This window comes from Protopterus annectens, chromosome 4.part0 (assembly GCF_019279795.1).
Source record: "Protopterus annectens isolate FY-2018-M chromosome 4.part0, PAN1.0, whole genome shotgun sequence".
In the NCBI taxonomy this organism is placed as follows: Eukaryota; Metazoa; Chordata; order Ceratodontiformes; family Protopteridae; genus Protopterus; species Protopterus annectens.
The window spans coordinates 1,118,356,061-1,118,372,230 of NC_056733.1; the positions used below are offsets into that span (position 1 = coordinate 1,118,356,061).

General features: G+C 39.0%; 1 protein-coding gene across 1 annotated transcript in view; it reads left to right on the forward strand.

Annotated features, from left to right (window-relative positions):
• Nucleotides 1–16,170, forward strand: part of RANBP17 (RAN binding protein 17) — a 4,607,784-nt gene that overhangs the window by 3,655,668 nt on the left and 935,946 nt on the right. The window contains exon 20 of the mRNA XM_044069092.1: nt 5,950–6,038. Coding sequence (XP_043925027.1) covers nt 5,950–6,038 — 89 coding nt within the window. The remainder of the gene's footprint in view (nt 1–5,949; nt 6,039–16,170) is intronic.

Genomic DNA, 16,170 nt, shown 5'->3' on the forward strand with positions numbered 1-16,170 from the left:
GTCTCTCCGACATGTCCTGTTTATGTTGCAAGCAAAATTTAGTTTTTTTGATCTAGTAGTTCTGAAGCTGTTCGTTTTGCAGATGTGCAAACAACATTGTGTTTATACCTTGTATTCTTTTTATAAAGTTCATAGGTTTGTACTAGGCTAAATTCCCTTGTGGGCCATTTTAAGACTAGCCAATTACCCCATGTGAGACTTAAACCGTGCACCTTGTGTCTGCAAGGTAAACACCTTAACCATTATGCCATCCTCCCACCTTTATGGACGTTTCAGTTGCTGCATGTGTCTGATCAAGTACATATTGAGGGGGGCAATATACTTAATAATGGGTCTGATAAGGGCTAGTGGTACAATGACTTCCCTGGACCAAGATGCCATGCCCTTACTTATCAGTTGAGCAGCATGGAAGGATTTTCTTACTATCTTGGACACATGGTGATCAAAGGACAGGTTATTGTCTATATGTGTTCTAGTGGGTCAAATCTTAGGAGTGTTTTATCAATTACATAGTTTCCTGGGGTGATTGACTTCCCAAAAGGTACTATAATGTGTTTCTTGGCATTGAGTGTTAAGCAATGGCTTTTGCAGCAGTCATTTATCTATGTTAGACCCTCTTGTAAGATGTTTACTTCTTGGAGGATTCTATGACTACTTCCAGTTTGCAGTCATCTGCAGACTTTGTCAGCCAGAGGCCTTTGACAGTGACCTTGACTTTCAGGAAGTAGATGCCAAAGAGGGACTCCACTGGTGACCTGCCTCTTTGTGGAGGTGGTCTCACCAATCCTAACTTCCTGGGTCCTGTCTGTCAGCCAGTTGCTTATCCAGTGCATTATATAGGGATTTATTTTTAGTTTTGTAAGTTTATTAACAATGCCCGAGTTGGGTATTGTATCAAATGCCTTAGCCAGGCCAAGTAGATGGTATGCTCTGTCTTACTCTCACCCATTACCTTGGCAACCTTCTTAAAGAAGTCCACCAGGATTAGTAGGCATGTCCTTCTTTTGACAAAGTAAAACTGGGATGGATCCAGTGTCTGAAAGTTTTCTGTGTCTTTATTGATCATTTTCTTGATAGTTTGTGTCAATGGCTTTGCATGTAAGACTAGTTAGAGTAATGGGCCTGTAGTTTCCTTGGTTTTGAAAGCTTGATAAGTCACTAAATCTGTGTGGGATTAGAAGTATCAGTGTTACACAATGAGTTATTATTCTGCTTGTTATGTTTTTTTCTGTTTCTGTGTTTTTGAACAGACTGTGCTAGTAGGCCATGGCAGTTTCTGTTTGCAGGTTGCACATTCCAGTACTTTTGACATTCTGATATGAGATGTAGCTTCCTAGCAGCATTTATATATGATGGCAGCAGTCTTGGCAAGATGTGTTTTAAAACCAAACAATTATGAAATCACCAGACTGACAAAATATCAAGATGTTATTGTGCAGTCATAATGTTTTTTTTCAGCTTGACCATTTGAGTGGCGAAAAAGAACATCTTTTTAGTCCTGTTGCTTTCAAATGACCATAATCAGTGATCCAACTGTCTTTCCCATTTCTCACGTTTCACACATTCTGGACAAGTGTTTTTTAAACCATCATTATCCTGAGAATGCTGAACTGAATTGTCTGTAACATAGGAAGCAGTGGAAGCCATGTGCTGTCATACTGCAGTTCTTGAAGGATTTCTAATTGTACCTTAATGCAGGAAAGAGGGATGGAAAGATTATGGGTGCAAGCATAGCACAGAAACACACACACACAGAGTTCTTGTACTTCTCAGTTGTATACACCCAAGACTTCTTGAAGACTACCTAATACCCTGCTTTCCTGGTCAGGAAACCAGCAAGTATTATGTACCTATAGCATGCAGTCAACCCACCTTGGGATGAAGAATGCTAGTGTCTGCTGTATGCATTTTCTTTACTCTAGCTGGCCCTCAATCACTCAGAAGTTAGTGATAGTGTAGTCAGACACACTATCCCTGCATTTAGGCTGCCAACTCCACCCTCTCGGTTCTTATAGTATAGTCATACACACTGTCCCTGCATTTAGGCTGCCAACTCCACCTCTCAGTTTTTAAAGTAAAAATGTTTGCTGTCATTTGTGTCTTTAACTTTAACATTTTGTGCAGTTGTCTTTTGTAGAATGTTATATGACTTAAGGTCTTGTAGTCACCAGAGGGCTAAGTTACTAAAGTTCCTACCTAGTTCGGCACCCAGTGAGAAATGTATTGATAAAGTGACTTTTTGCTGTATAATGTGCACAGGGTTGTTGGTTTAAACCAAGAATGCCACAAGGCTGAGGTGCTAGCTTCAGTGTAAGAAGTCAAAACATTCTTGTTTTGTTCACACATTTTCTTTGTGAAAGATCTACGTTGTCTTCTCATTCATTACATTCCTTGAAGAACTGGATACTGTTGTTGATGTGTTTTTCATTTTTGAGTAGATCTTACATCTGCCGTAGGTGAGGAGCCATGAGTCATCATATGCTTCAAAATGCACAAAAAGCTGTACAGATGGGAGACTGTAGATAGGTTATCTGCTGTTTGCGTGCTTGACAAGTCACTTAATTTGCCTATACCTGGCATTCTCAGTTTTAAAACTAGTTGCATTACTCTGCTCTAGCAAACTATGATGTGGGGAAGCGACTAGTGTTTGGATGTTTTGAATATTGTTACAGTTGACTACTGTAAGTGCAGCTAATTTGTGCTGCCACTGTGCACTTTAAACTATAAACCAGTTCTCTAGGGTAACTAGAATGTGACATTTGGGGTTGGATGTAGGCCTGTTTAATATATTTGCCTATAGTAAGGAAAGAATACATATTCTCTGGTACTTGTTTATATTTTACAGTCAACCAGATGTTTTTCCTTTTCAACTGTGATGGTGGTAGCATCACATTTAGGGCTGTCAGCTATGATGTGTCCTGTATAAGCAAAGTGTAAACAGTTGTGATAAATTCTGCCAGATGAGTGTGTTTAGGACAAAATGCATTGATGTTCCTGAAATGTACTAGTACACAGATTTTTAAATCAAGACTGTGAATGATGTGGTAGAAGCAAAGTTAAGTAGAACATACCTATAGCAGAAAACATGGGTGAGACTAATGTTAGATAAATATTAAATAATTCCTTTCTAAATATACTGTCTAGCTTGTTGAAGGCTTTCTTTAATTTTGAAACCTATTTTAATGTAATCCTGTCTGGATTAATAGCTAGCAGCTTGCCTGAGTCATTTTTAATGGAGTTCCAGTGATATGTCCCTAAACCAGCAAGTTGCTAACATCCTGCAAAGTGACTGCCTGATTACGCTTTAATGGTATTTACAAATAAAATCACAAGTAATTAAGGGGAAATCTCCAGGCTTTTGAGCAAGTTTGATGCATGATAACTGCCTTATTCAGCTTCTGTGAGAGTAATGCTGTGTAGGCAACAGCTAGCAAGATCAATAGCAACATAATGATACTGGCAGAATTAAGTGAGTAACCTGAGATGGGTGTCTTCAGAAAAAAAAGTGCAACTGCCACCAGTCGGGGCCACACACTGCACTCTCTGCTTCCAACCTAAATGCTCATCAAAAGACGCCCTGCAGGAAAACGGAGTTAGATGGCTCTTTATTGCTGATCGTGTCTCTTGCCACATTTATCAGGGAAATTGGATTAGCAGTTGGCAGCTGCAGGTAGACAAGGTTGTGGAGTGATTAAATATGCAGCTTGGCTACATTTGTTGTGACAGACCTTTAGTAAATTCGACGGTAAGCACCATCTGTCTAATCTGGGAAAGGAAGCTCCACATGATTACAGGTGGAGCACCAAACCCTTGACAATTGCAGAAGAGAAAAAAAGCTAAGTTGAAAAAATACAGCAGAATTTAACAGAAGCAAGTTTGTGTATGTGTACATTATGTACTTATACACGCATACACACACTATTTATAGATATAGCTATTAAGAAAGACTGTGCGTGTGTGTATGTATGGATACACACAAACACTCATACATATATGGTGGGGGTTTTTTATCAGATAATTTGTTTTGTTTATATCCCATACAAAAATAGTTGCTGTTATGTTATTCTTTATTATTGGACATCATGTATCTCAGGTTCCAGTTGTGTGTTAAAATCACCTTTTATTTGCAAAAATTCATATTTGTGAAGTGGAATTTTGTATCAGTGGCATGGTTGGCACACTTCAGAAAGATATCCTGTTACATGTTGTTCAGTGTTTCAAGCATGTAACTCCTAACATTAGGGTTAAATGATTTGCTTAGTCTGAAATGTTTCATAGAGCGGCATGTTACTTTTATAGAAATGGAGTCTGTTAACAGCTGACACATGCACATGACCCCTTCCAACAGTATGTGCAGACCTGTTTCTATTGACAGTCTTCTTATTTAATTCTGTAAACTTCTTCATGAAAGACAACAGAGCTTTCACTTCAATGTCTTTAGGAGAAAAAAGTCTCCGTTGATGTTAAATTATTCATCGGCCATGATTTTAGCATGCACACATTAAAAGTTTTTGCACTAAGTGCCAAATGTTGCAAACAGCACTTTAACAGAATGATTTTGCTTTGATCCCTGTAGCAGTTACTGAATAATTTATCACAGGTTATTGCCTTAATTCTGGAGAGGGATATAGCAATAAAGGCAGATGAAAACACTGCACTTGAAACACCTTGGGGCCTGCTCGTTCCTCTGACACGGCTCTTTTGTTGGAACTATTTAGACGTTATTAAGACATGTCTTCAGAATTAAGAGTGTGCTGGAAGGATGAAGACAGCCATCTTAATTCTAAAGACAGAGCACAATGACCCCTCACCTTTTGCTTCTTTGTTATTATTATATCGAAGAATTATGGGGATAATATCTATATGAGACTGACCAACAGCAGTAAACACATTTTGTTTCTTCTTTATATGAAATGTTAGTTGCCATCAAAGTATATTGAAAGAGTAGCTGCTGAAGTCAACGGTTTAAAACATTTCTTCACCATTTTTTTTGAAGCGTAGTTTCAGGCATTAGCTAAGTGCAAGCTCTCATATGACGTATTATAGGCTGTCATTTATTTTGCAAGAAGTAATCTATGTGTTGTGTCCTGGAATGCTGATGCACCCATTTCTTGCCCTCCTTCTATTACTGTGTGATCAGTGAGTTTTGGTGAGTACACTTTTCTTGGGAGTGACAGGAGGTGTCTGAACAATAGAGTTCTTCTGCCCTGCCTTAGGGATGCACTTGGCTTTCTTGCACTTTAATGTGGAAAGGAAAATAACACCATGCACTGGGTGCCAGTGAAGGGAAGTCCCCCCACTTAATCCTTTATATGCACCTTTTAGTCATATGCATACACTAATAAGCCCCCAGCAGTCAAAAAGTCAGCAAACACATTAAACTGCGGAATTTGGGAAGCTGTTTAGTAACCGATTTCAGATTAGAGGCCTTACAGAAGGAGCCAACATGTATTTGCCTGGCATTCGTTAAAAAAATAAAGATAGAATCACTTATAGTTTATGTAGTGGGAGAATTTGGTGCTTCCTTTCATACTCCCTGGAATCCTCCTTTTGGTGTTATTTATACGTTTGTGCGGTTACAGTTCTTTATTTTATTTACTTTGATACTCATTTACTTTTAGTGTAGGGTTCCATGTAATTATCTCATTGTATTAAGAGTTTATTTAGCCGAAATGTTTCTTTAAGAAGAAAGCAGAATTTTTGAGGCTGTGAAAATAATACTTTATTGTTTATATAGTATTTCCTCTCAAAGTGTAGAAGTATTCCTTTGCTGTGAGGTAAGGAAAACAGTGCTAAGAAAATCTTAATTCTGGTGTATCAGAATGGTTTTAAAAGAACATTTTAACTAATGATTTACAATGCAGTATGTGGTCATTATTGGCTGATCATTGCTCCATCTGCTCAGTGCTAACATGAAAATCAATTACTGTGTCTCTTCCCCACTGACAGCGTCTGTTGATCGGGCTGGCGAGAGATCTACGAGGGATTGCCTTTGCACTGAACACAAAGAGTGGCTACACCATGCTGTTTGACTGGCTGTATCCTTATTGGGGTGTCATCGTAGCAGCTTATCACACAGGGAGGTGCCAGACCTCCTTCTCCTGCTTCAATTCTCTCCCTCGGCAGGGAAGGGGAAATGGAGGCAGATCTCCTGCACTCAGCTGAAGCCTCACATTGCCCTGACAGCAGTGTGTTTAACCCCGAACAGACACTTGGTCAGAGATCATGAATACTGTGCAGTGCATCCTGATTCTAGCTTGCTGAGTAACAGGCTCTTCCCCTTAACTCTTCTCACTTCCATTATGTAATGTGGCCTGGCAATTCAGTGTTGTTATTTATTGATAGCTCCAAGAAATGGATTAAGATTGTTCAATTATTTAAGTTTGCTTATACATGAGAAGCTCCTGGAATTAGACCTTTTCCTGCAGGGTTGACCTGCTGATACAGCAACATGTACAACTAGAAAAGTAAGAATTTGCACAAACAGGAATCAAAGTATTTAGTGATGTATTTAAGACTTGCAAAAATTGTTGTGAAGCCTTTATCCTTCCAGGCACCATCAATTGAGATTTTTGAATTATAGTATTGCTTATTCAGTTTATGCCTCAGTGGTTTACCCTGAATCTGTTGTCTTTCTGATAACTCAATGATTATTCTTAGAGTTCACATTTTTGTTTCAGTATTGTAAATGAATGTTGGGACTTAAACCACTATTATGACACCTGCACACTCATTATTTCAGTATTCTATTTTATATGACTTCACATTTGAACAACCTCAACATCAAAATGTATAGCCTTTAAGGACTTTCTGTGATAATGCAGTTTTAAGTTTACACAGATACAGCATGTGTTGTGTTTTATGTAAGTATTTAAACAATGGGCCTGTCTTAGGACTACCACTTATTTCCTTGCCTCTAACTAGGATAAACGCAGAACTGTCTTCATACCGTTATTATTTCAACCTTTTATAACTCTGGTTTCAAAATAAACTTGTTCTAAATTCTCTGTGTCTATTTTAGAAATCTTCCCCTTTTTGTAACTTTCATCTAACAAGTACGGTATTTCAGGGTTTATGATGCCTCAAGGCGCCTACACTCCCAGGAGCTGTGTTAGCCTGTGTGTCTGTCATTTGAGATTTCTGCAGAAAATGTCCAAATTCATAAAGAACTTTTATAAAATGTACCATGCATTAATGCAGAACTCTGAAATTTTGCGTATTCAGTCAAATGGTGCAGGTAGAGTGCTACACTGTGCTCTCTGAATTTTCATCTTTCTGCATAATACATGTTATAACAACCAATGTTTTGTAATAATTTCTTACTGTTCCTTTCATATCACCTTAACTGACCCATTTGACTTCTTTATTTGATCTTACCTGCCATGGTGTTATGTTCCCAAAAAGCAGAACAGCATTCAGAAGTAATTCTTATCATAGGACTTGGTATATATCACTTCTGAAGTTCAGATTTAATGTAGAAATCAGGTCAGAAATTTGTAGAGGACTAAGTTTCATAATTTCTCCTGTTTTAGGAGCAGTGGAAGTCTGTTAGGGGTGGACTAAACTGCTTAGGCAGCCATTTTGCATGTCAGTGAGCACACACATTTAGTGAGTTTATTGGCCAGGGTACTAAAGAAGACACGTACTTGTAAAAGTTTTTCATTATCAGAGCAAATTGTTTTAAGCAGTGTCATTACTGACCTTCAGATAATCCTGTGTAATTAGGCAGTGTCCACATAATTTCCATTTTCTTTGTACTGGTGACAAGTGCGTAGTAAAATTTATTGTGACTGTAGACCACACTCAATTGTCACTTTTCATGTCCTTTTATTGTTATTAATATTTTATTTTTCTTTAATTATAGTTAGTACACTGTGGTCCATTTTTATTTATTTATTTATTGACCAGGAAAGTCCACTGGGCTTGGGACCTATTTTCAATGGAGGCCCAGAGAGAAAAGCTGCAAGTTACATGAAAATCATCACATGAATTTGTAAGGAAACAATTACTTATAAAGCAAGTGAAATAATACAGAAAACTATCTAAACAGCACATATGCTGTAAAAAGGCACAATACAGTAACAATGGAACATTAGAATGTAGGAAAATTATACAGTTAGAAATATTTAACAATACAGCTCAAATTAAACAGAAATATTTAACAATACAGCTCAAATTAAACAGAAATATTTAACAATACAGCTCAATTTTTTTTGGGGGGGGAGTAGGAAAACGGAAAGGTAAGTGTAGTGTGAAGGTCGAATTAGAGAGTTAAACTTAAAGGTAGGATAGATGTAGTTAGAATCGTATAGCTAGGTGGTGGGAATATGTAGACTATAGGTGGTATGTATTTAATGTAGGTATTAAAAGTAGAAAGTGACAGAAGAGAAAATGCGTTAAGATAGTTGTACAGATGTGTGGAGTAGGATACTAAAGATTAGGCATAACTCATAAGGTATAACAGTATGACATGTACACAAGTATGTTTATTACATGAAATAATAATATTAATATTATTAATATAATATTATAACATTATTATTATTAATAATAATTTAAGATAATCATTTTCATTTTCACCCTTGTGATCAAGAATCAGAACAGGTTATATACCATGACAGATTCCTAAAAAGTAAAGGCAGTTTACCTTATACTAGTTAATTTAGTACTACAGTTCAACAGTGTCACCAGCGAACTTACTCTTTTATTTAATACAGGATGTCTTCTTGAATGAAATCCTTGCTACTGCCACCCCTTTTATATATACATACATGTATGTGTGTGTGTTGTATAGATGAATGTTTATATGCATTTATGTTATCTACTTTTTGCTGACCGCATTAACCTTGCTGGGTGATGACTATTTTCATAGGCAACCTGTGCTGAGAAAATATAACAACAGTGCTTCTAAAAAGAGCAGATGAGATAACTATCAGACATTTTATAAATGGTACAACACTGTAAATCTACAGTTAGCCTAAACATAAAAATAAATGTGCAGTTATTTCTTGTCGTTTTACAGCTTTTAAAGGAAAGCAGTAGAGTAGTAGAAAAATGTGTTTGTGCATATCCATATATTTACACACACACAGTGTGTAGGTCTGCTGTTACATAATATCCTGTACTGCAGCACTAGGAAAAATTCCATGAATAACGGTGTAGCCGGATGGGTGAAAACTCCTTCCCTATAATTACAAAGATGTCATACATATCTAATACCAGACCCACTCGCTACATTTTCCATTTTTTATCGCTATTAATTTCAGTGGGCTCTATTCTTTTTATTTAATGTTTGGACCTCATCACTTAGAGATATGTGGTTGCTTCACACGAGTTTTGCTTTCCTTTTTTCCTTCTACTTCTAATACTTTTTTATATGTTTTAATTGGCTAGTGCATATGTTCATGGAGATTTATGGTTTTAGTTTCATTTGAAATGTTACAATCGGCTAGTTGGGATAGGATCTTTAAAGTTAATGTTTGTTTTGCTCTTTTTATGGGAATTTTTTCAAATGTAATCCATTATGGCACGGAATCATTATGGGGAAGATTTGTGTCAGTAGCATGGAGTGGTGTGTGTGTGTGTGTGTGTGTGTGTGTGTTAGGGTACATAACCTATTCTAAATGGATTGAGTAGGTGGGTCTGTCTGTTAGGGTTGTTATCCAGCTGTTTGGAAATTATGACTCAAGATAGATCCTGGATTGCTTTTTGGGACATTTCTTCAAGGTGCATGTTGCATATGTGACAAGTAGAAATAACATTGAGGAGATATTTTTTCTTGCTTGTTTGTTTTCTGAACAGCTTTTGAGGGAATGGGATCAATAAGGCTGTTTAATTGCTGTATGGCGTAATGTGTTGCTTTGAATATTGATGTTTAATGTTACATCTTTCTGGGTTTATTGTTCCCATTTGTTATTTCAGTTAGCAGCTCTTCTTTTAAGACTGGATTTTTTTGTGTATTTTTTTTTATTTTTATGTTTTCTTTATGCATACGTTCTTTTTTATTTGGGAGGACCAGTTCTTTTTCTCTGTTGAGTGGGATTTCTTTAAGGTTGTAAGAGTGTTATGGATGTCATTTTGTGCACCTTTCCTTGGATGCTAGGTATGTATTCTTTGCATTTGTAATTTTTAAATATTTGATGTGTATTTTATTTGTAGCAAATATTTTTGGGGTAGGAAATGTAATCTAAGTGTGTTTCATGAAGTATGGTTTTCATAGGCTCATAGGAAGTTACTAGGCTATTGACCCTTACAAGCCTAGCCAAGAATTTAGCCCATGTTCCGACAAGTCAGCACCTGATAGCCCTGTCCAGCAGGGACACAGGTGGAATTCCAGGGGTGTATTTTCTGTTCCCCATCAAGTTATCTAGGTTGCGCTTAAAAAGGGTTAATGAGGTGCTCAGCTTGACGTGGAGAAGGAGTCTGTTCCACAGAATAGGGAGTCTCTGGGGTGCAAATCTGTCCCGCCAACAAGTCCTGTTGATGTCAAAGACCTGGTTGAGGTCGTGCTTGCGGGTTACTCGAGTGGAGCTTGATTTGTGAATATGCAGCAGTCCCATCAAGTCGGGGTCTGAGATTGCTTTGTATGAAAGACAGAGGTTACCTCTGAGAAGTCCGTAGGAGAATGAGTAGAGGGACAGGGCTTTTAGGCAATCTGTGTAGGGTAGATGTTTGAGGCCCTGGATTCTCCTGGTGAGGAACCTCTGTGGTTTGTCCAGCTGCTGCATGTACTTTGTGAGGTACATGCCAAAAGGGACATTATCCTCAATAATGGGTCTTATAAAGGGAGGAATACAGGGATGTTTTGACCTCTTTGTCTGTGGATGAGATACCCTTACTAATGAGGTGGGCCATGTAGAAAGCTTTCCATACAATGGAGGCAGTATGGTGATTAAAAGTAAGTTTGCTATCAACCTGGGTGCCCAAGTCCCTCACAACTGATTGTGTGTTTAGGACCTTGTTATTAATGTGATAATTTGTGGAGAAGTCACTCTCCCCAAAGGGGATGGTGATACATATTTTGGCATTCAGTTTGAGGCCATGTTTCTGCCACCAGTCATTTGTTTTGGTGAGACTCTCTTGGAGGATGTCCACATCACTAGGGGAATTGATGACAGTACCCTGTATGCAGTCTTCTGCAAACCTGGTCAGCCATAGCCCACTGGTTTTGGCCTGCACCTCAGAAAAATATATCCAAAACAATAGAGCACCCAAGACTGATCCCTGTGGTCCTTTACTCTTTACGGTTCTACTGCTTGAGGTGGCTTCCCCTATTTTGACTAGGTGGGTTCTATCAGTGAGCCAGTTTGCTACCCATCTGGTAACATACAGATTGATTCCTAGTTGAGAGAGTTTATCTGTTATTCCCGAATGGAGAATAGTATGGAAGGCTTTGGCCAGGTCAAGGTAGGCATTGTGCACCATCTTCCCCTCATCCATGGCTTTGTTGACTGTTTCAAAGAAGTCAGCCAAATTAAACAGGCATGACCACCCCTTGATGTGTGGGATTGAGTGTTTGGAGGTTGTCAATGTCCTTGTTAATGAGTTCCATGATAATCTTATGGCCTTGCAGATCAGGCTAGTTAGACTGATGGGCCTTTAATTTCCTGGATCAGTGGATGCTCCACCTTTGTGCAAAGGGATGACAGTGGCTGTCCTCCACTTGGCTGGAACAAAGCCGGTACTCAGGCTTTGGTTGAATAGGGTTCCTAATCGTGCTGCAAGTTCCTGCCTGAGTTTATGTAGGATGCAGCCTGGGATGTTATCAGGTCCCATGGAGGCTGCATTTTTTGCCTTTGAGAGGGCAGTGATGACTTGCTCCCTAGAGAAAAGGGGAGGGGGACAGGTGCTGGGGATGTCCTGGTTTACTGATGAGGGACAGAGGGATGAAGTTTCCACCTATCCTGTCTGCCAGCAGGTTGGCTATATGTACTGTGTTTGTGTATTTGGTGCCCTTGACGACCAGTTCTGAGCAGATTTGAGTGCTTCCTTTGAGATTGCAGTCTTATGTGAAGAAAGCCTTATGATTGTCTTTAGTAGATGTGGCCAGTTTGGACTCGTTTGCTTTGGAAGATTTCACTAATGCTCTTATTTGCTTGTTCAGGCTAAGGAGAGATTGCTTCCAATTAGGCACCTGCTCCTTCTTGGTCCTGGACAGCAATTTTTTCCTTTTATTATAGAGTTTATTTATTGTAGATGTCCACCAGACAGGTTTACTCTTCCTTGAGGAGGATGATTTTGTCCTGTCGGGTATTCCTGATTCCATGCGGGAAGGGGGCTGTAAAGCTTGTTAATACCTTCCCTCAGGAGGTTGTATTCAACTTTGGAGAAGTTTTTTTGTTTGTCCCTAGCTGGGGGGGGGTCGGGGGAGATGGTGACTTGGAAAGTGACTGCTTTGTGGTCGGATCTTACTAGGTAGGATGACACTGTAGGGATTGCTGCAGTGGTTCCTCATGTTGGTTAATGTCAAGTCCAAGATATTATCACCTCTTGTGGGGGCGTCAACCAGCTGTTCCAAGATTTTGCATTGACAAAATCAAGGAATCTCTGATCATTTGTGTTTTGGCATGAATAGTTCTTCCAATCTATGGTTGGATAGTTTTGAAAAGATCCAGATAGGTGGAATGGGCATCTTGAGTCAAAGCTGGGGGCCTGTAGCTAGCTATGATTTGAATAGGGGTCTTGTCAACAGTTAACTGCACCTGGAGTGTTTCCTGTGTGTCATACTGTTTGACCAGCCTTGTGATGTGTATGTCTTTAATATATATTGAAACAACTCCACCTCCTTTTGCTTTGCTGCCCATGGTTTGGGGTCTGAATGTATGATATGCTGAGTAACCTGGTATGGCTGGGGTGCTCTCCGCAGCTTTGAATTAGGTTTCTGTGACTACACAAATGTCAGCATCTTCCAGGTTTAAGAATGCTTGCAATGAGTGCAGTTTCATGCTTAGACTCCTAGCATTTAGCAGCATGACCTTTAATTTGCGTTTTGATGAAATTTTCATGTTGGTAGTTTTGACCTCATGGCATTGCTAAAAAAGGCACTATGGGGGTGGCAAGAGCCTTTGCCTGAAGCCTAAGGGGAAACAGATGCAGGCCATCTCTCGCAAACCATCGTGGTTTGTCAATTATGTCTTCCCAGTCTGTCAGGTACTGGATCCCCATGAAATGACACCAGAAACTAAGCCAGTTGTTAAAGTCAATCATTTTCTGTTAGTATCTGGGTGACGGTAAAATGCTGCTTAAGGCTAGGGGCATACCTGCCTGGGACTCATATTTAGGGAGCTCAATCATGTCTCTTTTCATATAGTCTAGAGAGGTACTTCTCAAGTCATTCACGCCAACCTGGACTATGACAGTCGTAACAGTACCTGTTGTTGAGAGTCCTGAGTGCGTGTGTGATATAGTGGAATCTGGCACCTGACAAACAACTAACTCTGACTTTCTCCTTATCCAGCCTGATGAGGGGCACATCTGTGTGTCTCACAGTGGAGTTTCCTGTGACTAATATTTTGGGTGTATGGTTTGGCCTTAGTGGCTGTGAGACACAGGTGTGTGGACTATGCGTGGTGTGGTGGGCTGTGGAGTTCGCGTGTGTTTTTGCCTTGGAGATCTCATTTGTTTGGGTATGTTTTTGTTGAGGGCCTCCGCATATGTGGGTGTGTGTTGCATAGGTGTGGGTGGTGTTTGAGGTGTGGTGTTTGTGTTGACAACCTTCTTAGTGCCAGATATACTGGCTTGTGAGGGAGAGAGTATAGAATCTCAGTTCTTAATGTAACTGCATCTCCCAGAAATTGTGTTCCTTTTCTGTGGAGGGTTGTAGTACGTCTTTTGGTTTGTACACATTTTACTATGTGACTTTTTTAATGAAACTGCTTAGTAGTCCTTATTGTTACTTTTTGTATTTAATATTAGCAAATGTGTTGTAGGTTGTTTATTAGATTTTGTGATCACTTTTAGGAATATTGTGCAGAGGCTTCTCTGGTTAGAGTGCATTAATTCTGTTAGTTATTTAAGTGGGTAGAGAAGTGTTCAAATATTTGGCTCAATAGAATCAATGTGGATTTATATTGCACCCTGTTATGTATACCAAAGGTTAAAAAAGGGTATGTTTATCCTTAATATGGACCTATGTATCAGGGGGTTGTTTGACCTGTCTTGACATGTCCTGTTTTTAATTAAATTGGTGTGCTGTATCCTGGAATCTTAATGGACGTCTGAGATTTAATACTGAGAGTCCCAGGATTCAAAAAAAATAAGTGTGACCCTGCAAGTCAAACAGCAAAGAAAGAAACTCATTGTTAGTGTTTTTGCTGCGGGGTAAGCCTCCCTGCATCCCTCCAACCACCTATTACTTATATATACTAACTCCTACATTGTATATAGAGCAGGGTGGGATTTTTCAAGATAAAGCAATTTTGGACCTAGTATATGTAATTATATAGTGTATAGTATATATAATTCCTCAGAGTTGTAGGACTTGCACTGCCTGATCTCATAAGCACAACTGGAAGCCCTGTATCCCCATATGTTTATCTAATAATGCCTTGACCACTATTTCTGGCATCCTTTATATGACTTTGTTCCTTTAACTGTACAATTCTTTACTTTTTGTGGTAACTTTTGCAAAGGTTCATAGAAGAGTGCTAGGCTAGCTGCCCTTGCAGGCATTTTAAGCCTAGACAATTTCCCTTTTAGAGTTGAGAATCAAACCTTGTATCTTGTGTCTGTGAGATAAGCACCTTAACCAGTATGCCATCTTCATCATGGCCATTTAGTTAAAAGTGTGTCCAGAAGGGTACATTCTAGTGCTGTCATGCAAACACATATTTTTTCTGGCCTTATAGGCCAGTATTAAATTGCCCATTAACCTCTTAGTTTTCAAGAAGTACAAATACAACTTATAACTGTATCCTTGCATCATAATTCTTTCATGTTTGTTATCCTTCTTAGTAAATTGTTCTTGTATTTTTCTGTCATACTGCACTTTTTGTTGTGAATGTACCATACTTTATTATTAGATGGACATAAAGAAGGTTATAATATATGATGATCATCATTATATCACTGCTGCAGTAGCCTTAGCTGTGTGGGTTGTATCCTGTCTTGAATATAACAGCTGGGCAGCTTCCAAAGCTTAATGCACCTTCAAAGTGTCCATACCATTGACAGCTTGAGCTGGGCTAGAGAAAATCACTGCTTTGCTCACCAAGCCCTTTAGAGGTTTCTTGCCACTAAAGAGTGCTCTTCTTGTGGGCTTTTGAGGATGGATATTTGGCTAGCATTTTTCCATTGCTGGGCAGATAAGTTCCCTTCAGGGATAATACCTACCACATTTCATTTTGTGATTAAAAGAGTACTTTATTAAAAGAACTGTGTGTTCTTTGTTAGGGGTTAATCTTTTTTTTTTTGTTTTTTTTGGGACTGTCACCTGACATTGCCGTCAGTTGAAGAAGTGTGGCTGTTATCGTATTTTTAGTGTAAACTTTCGTTTTTATGGCATTCACTGTAAAGTTTGTTGATAATTTTGTAAATTGTTTGTGGTGGCTGGGACAAGCATACTTTGTTGCTTGTCACTGTGTATTTTTGAAGAAAACACCACTTTATTGATGCCTAACCTTTTACTGACTACTGCTGGACTTGTCTTTTGCATGGAGCAATTTACTGGTTCCTCATTTCTTCCTTCTTCTTTTCATAAAAAGAACATTTCCAGATCGAATGTGCCTGTCCAGCAGGCTTCTGCTTTGAGTCAGCCTCAGATGGGCGACCCTTCAATAGCCATTTCATGTTCCCCAGACCACTCATTATCTTCCTTAGGCTCCCCTTGTATAATCCCTCCAGCCACCGTTGACCCAGAGTTAGACATATCCTCTGCGGCTGTTGGAGTGTCTTTATCAGGCTCTTGTCAGTTTCGGAGGAAGGAGCAGGAAACACTTTTCTGCCTAGCTGGACTATTATGCCTCTTCCCCGGTGTAATATCCCTGACATGAGATGATCTTATTCTGTCAAAATGAATTATTTTGTCAAAATTAAACATGAAGATATACATTTATCTTCTCCTGTCTCTGTCACTTCAGATAGGCAAGATTTATTTGGCTTAGCTTAGGCTCTTAACTCTTTTCATGATAAACAAAGACACTGCAACCTTCAAACACTGGACTCCACCCAATT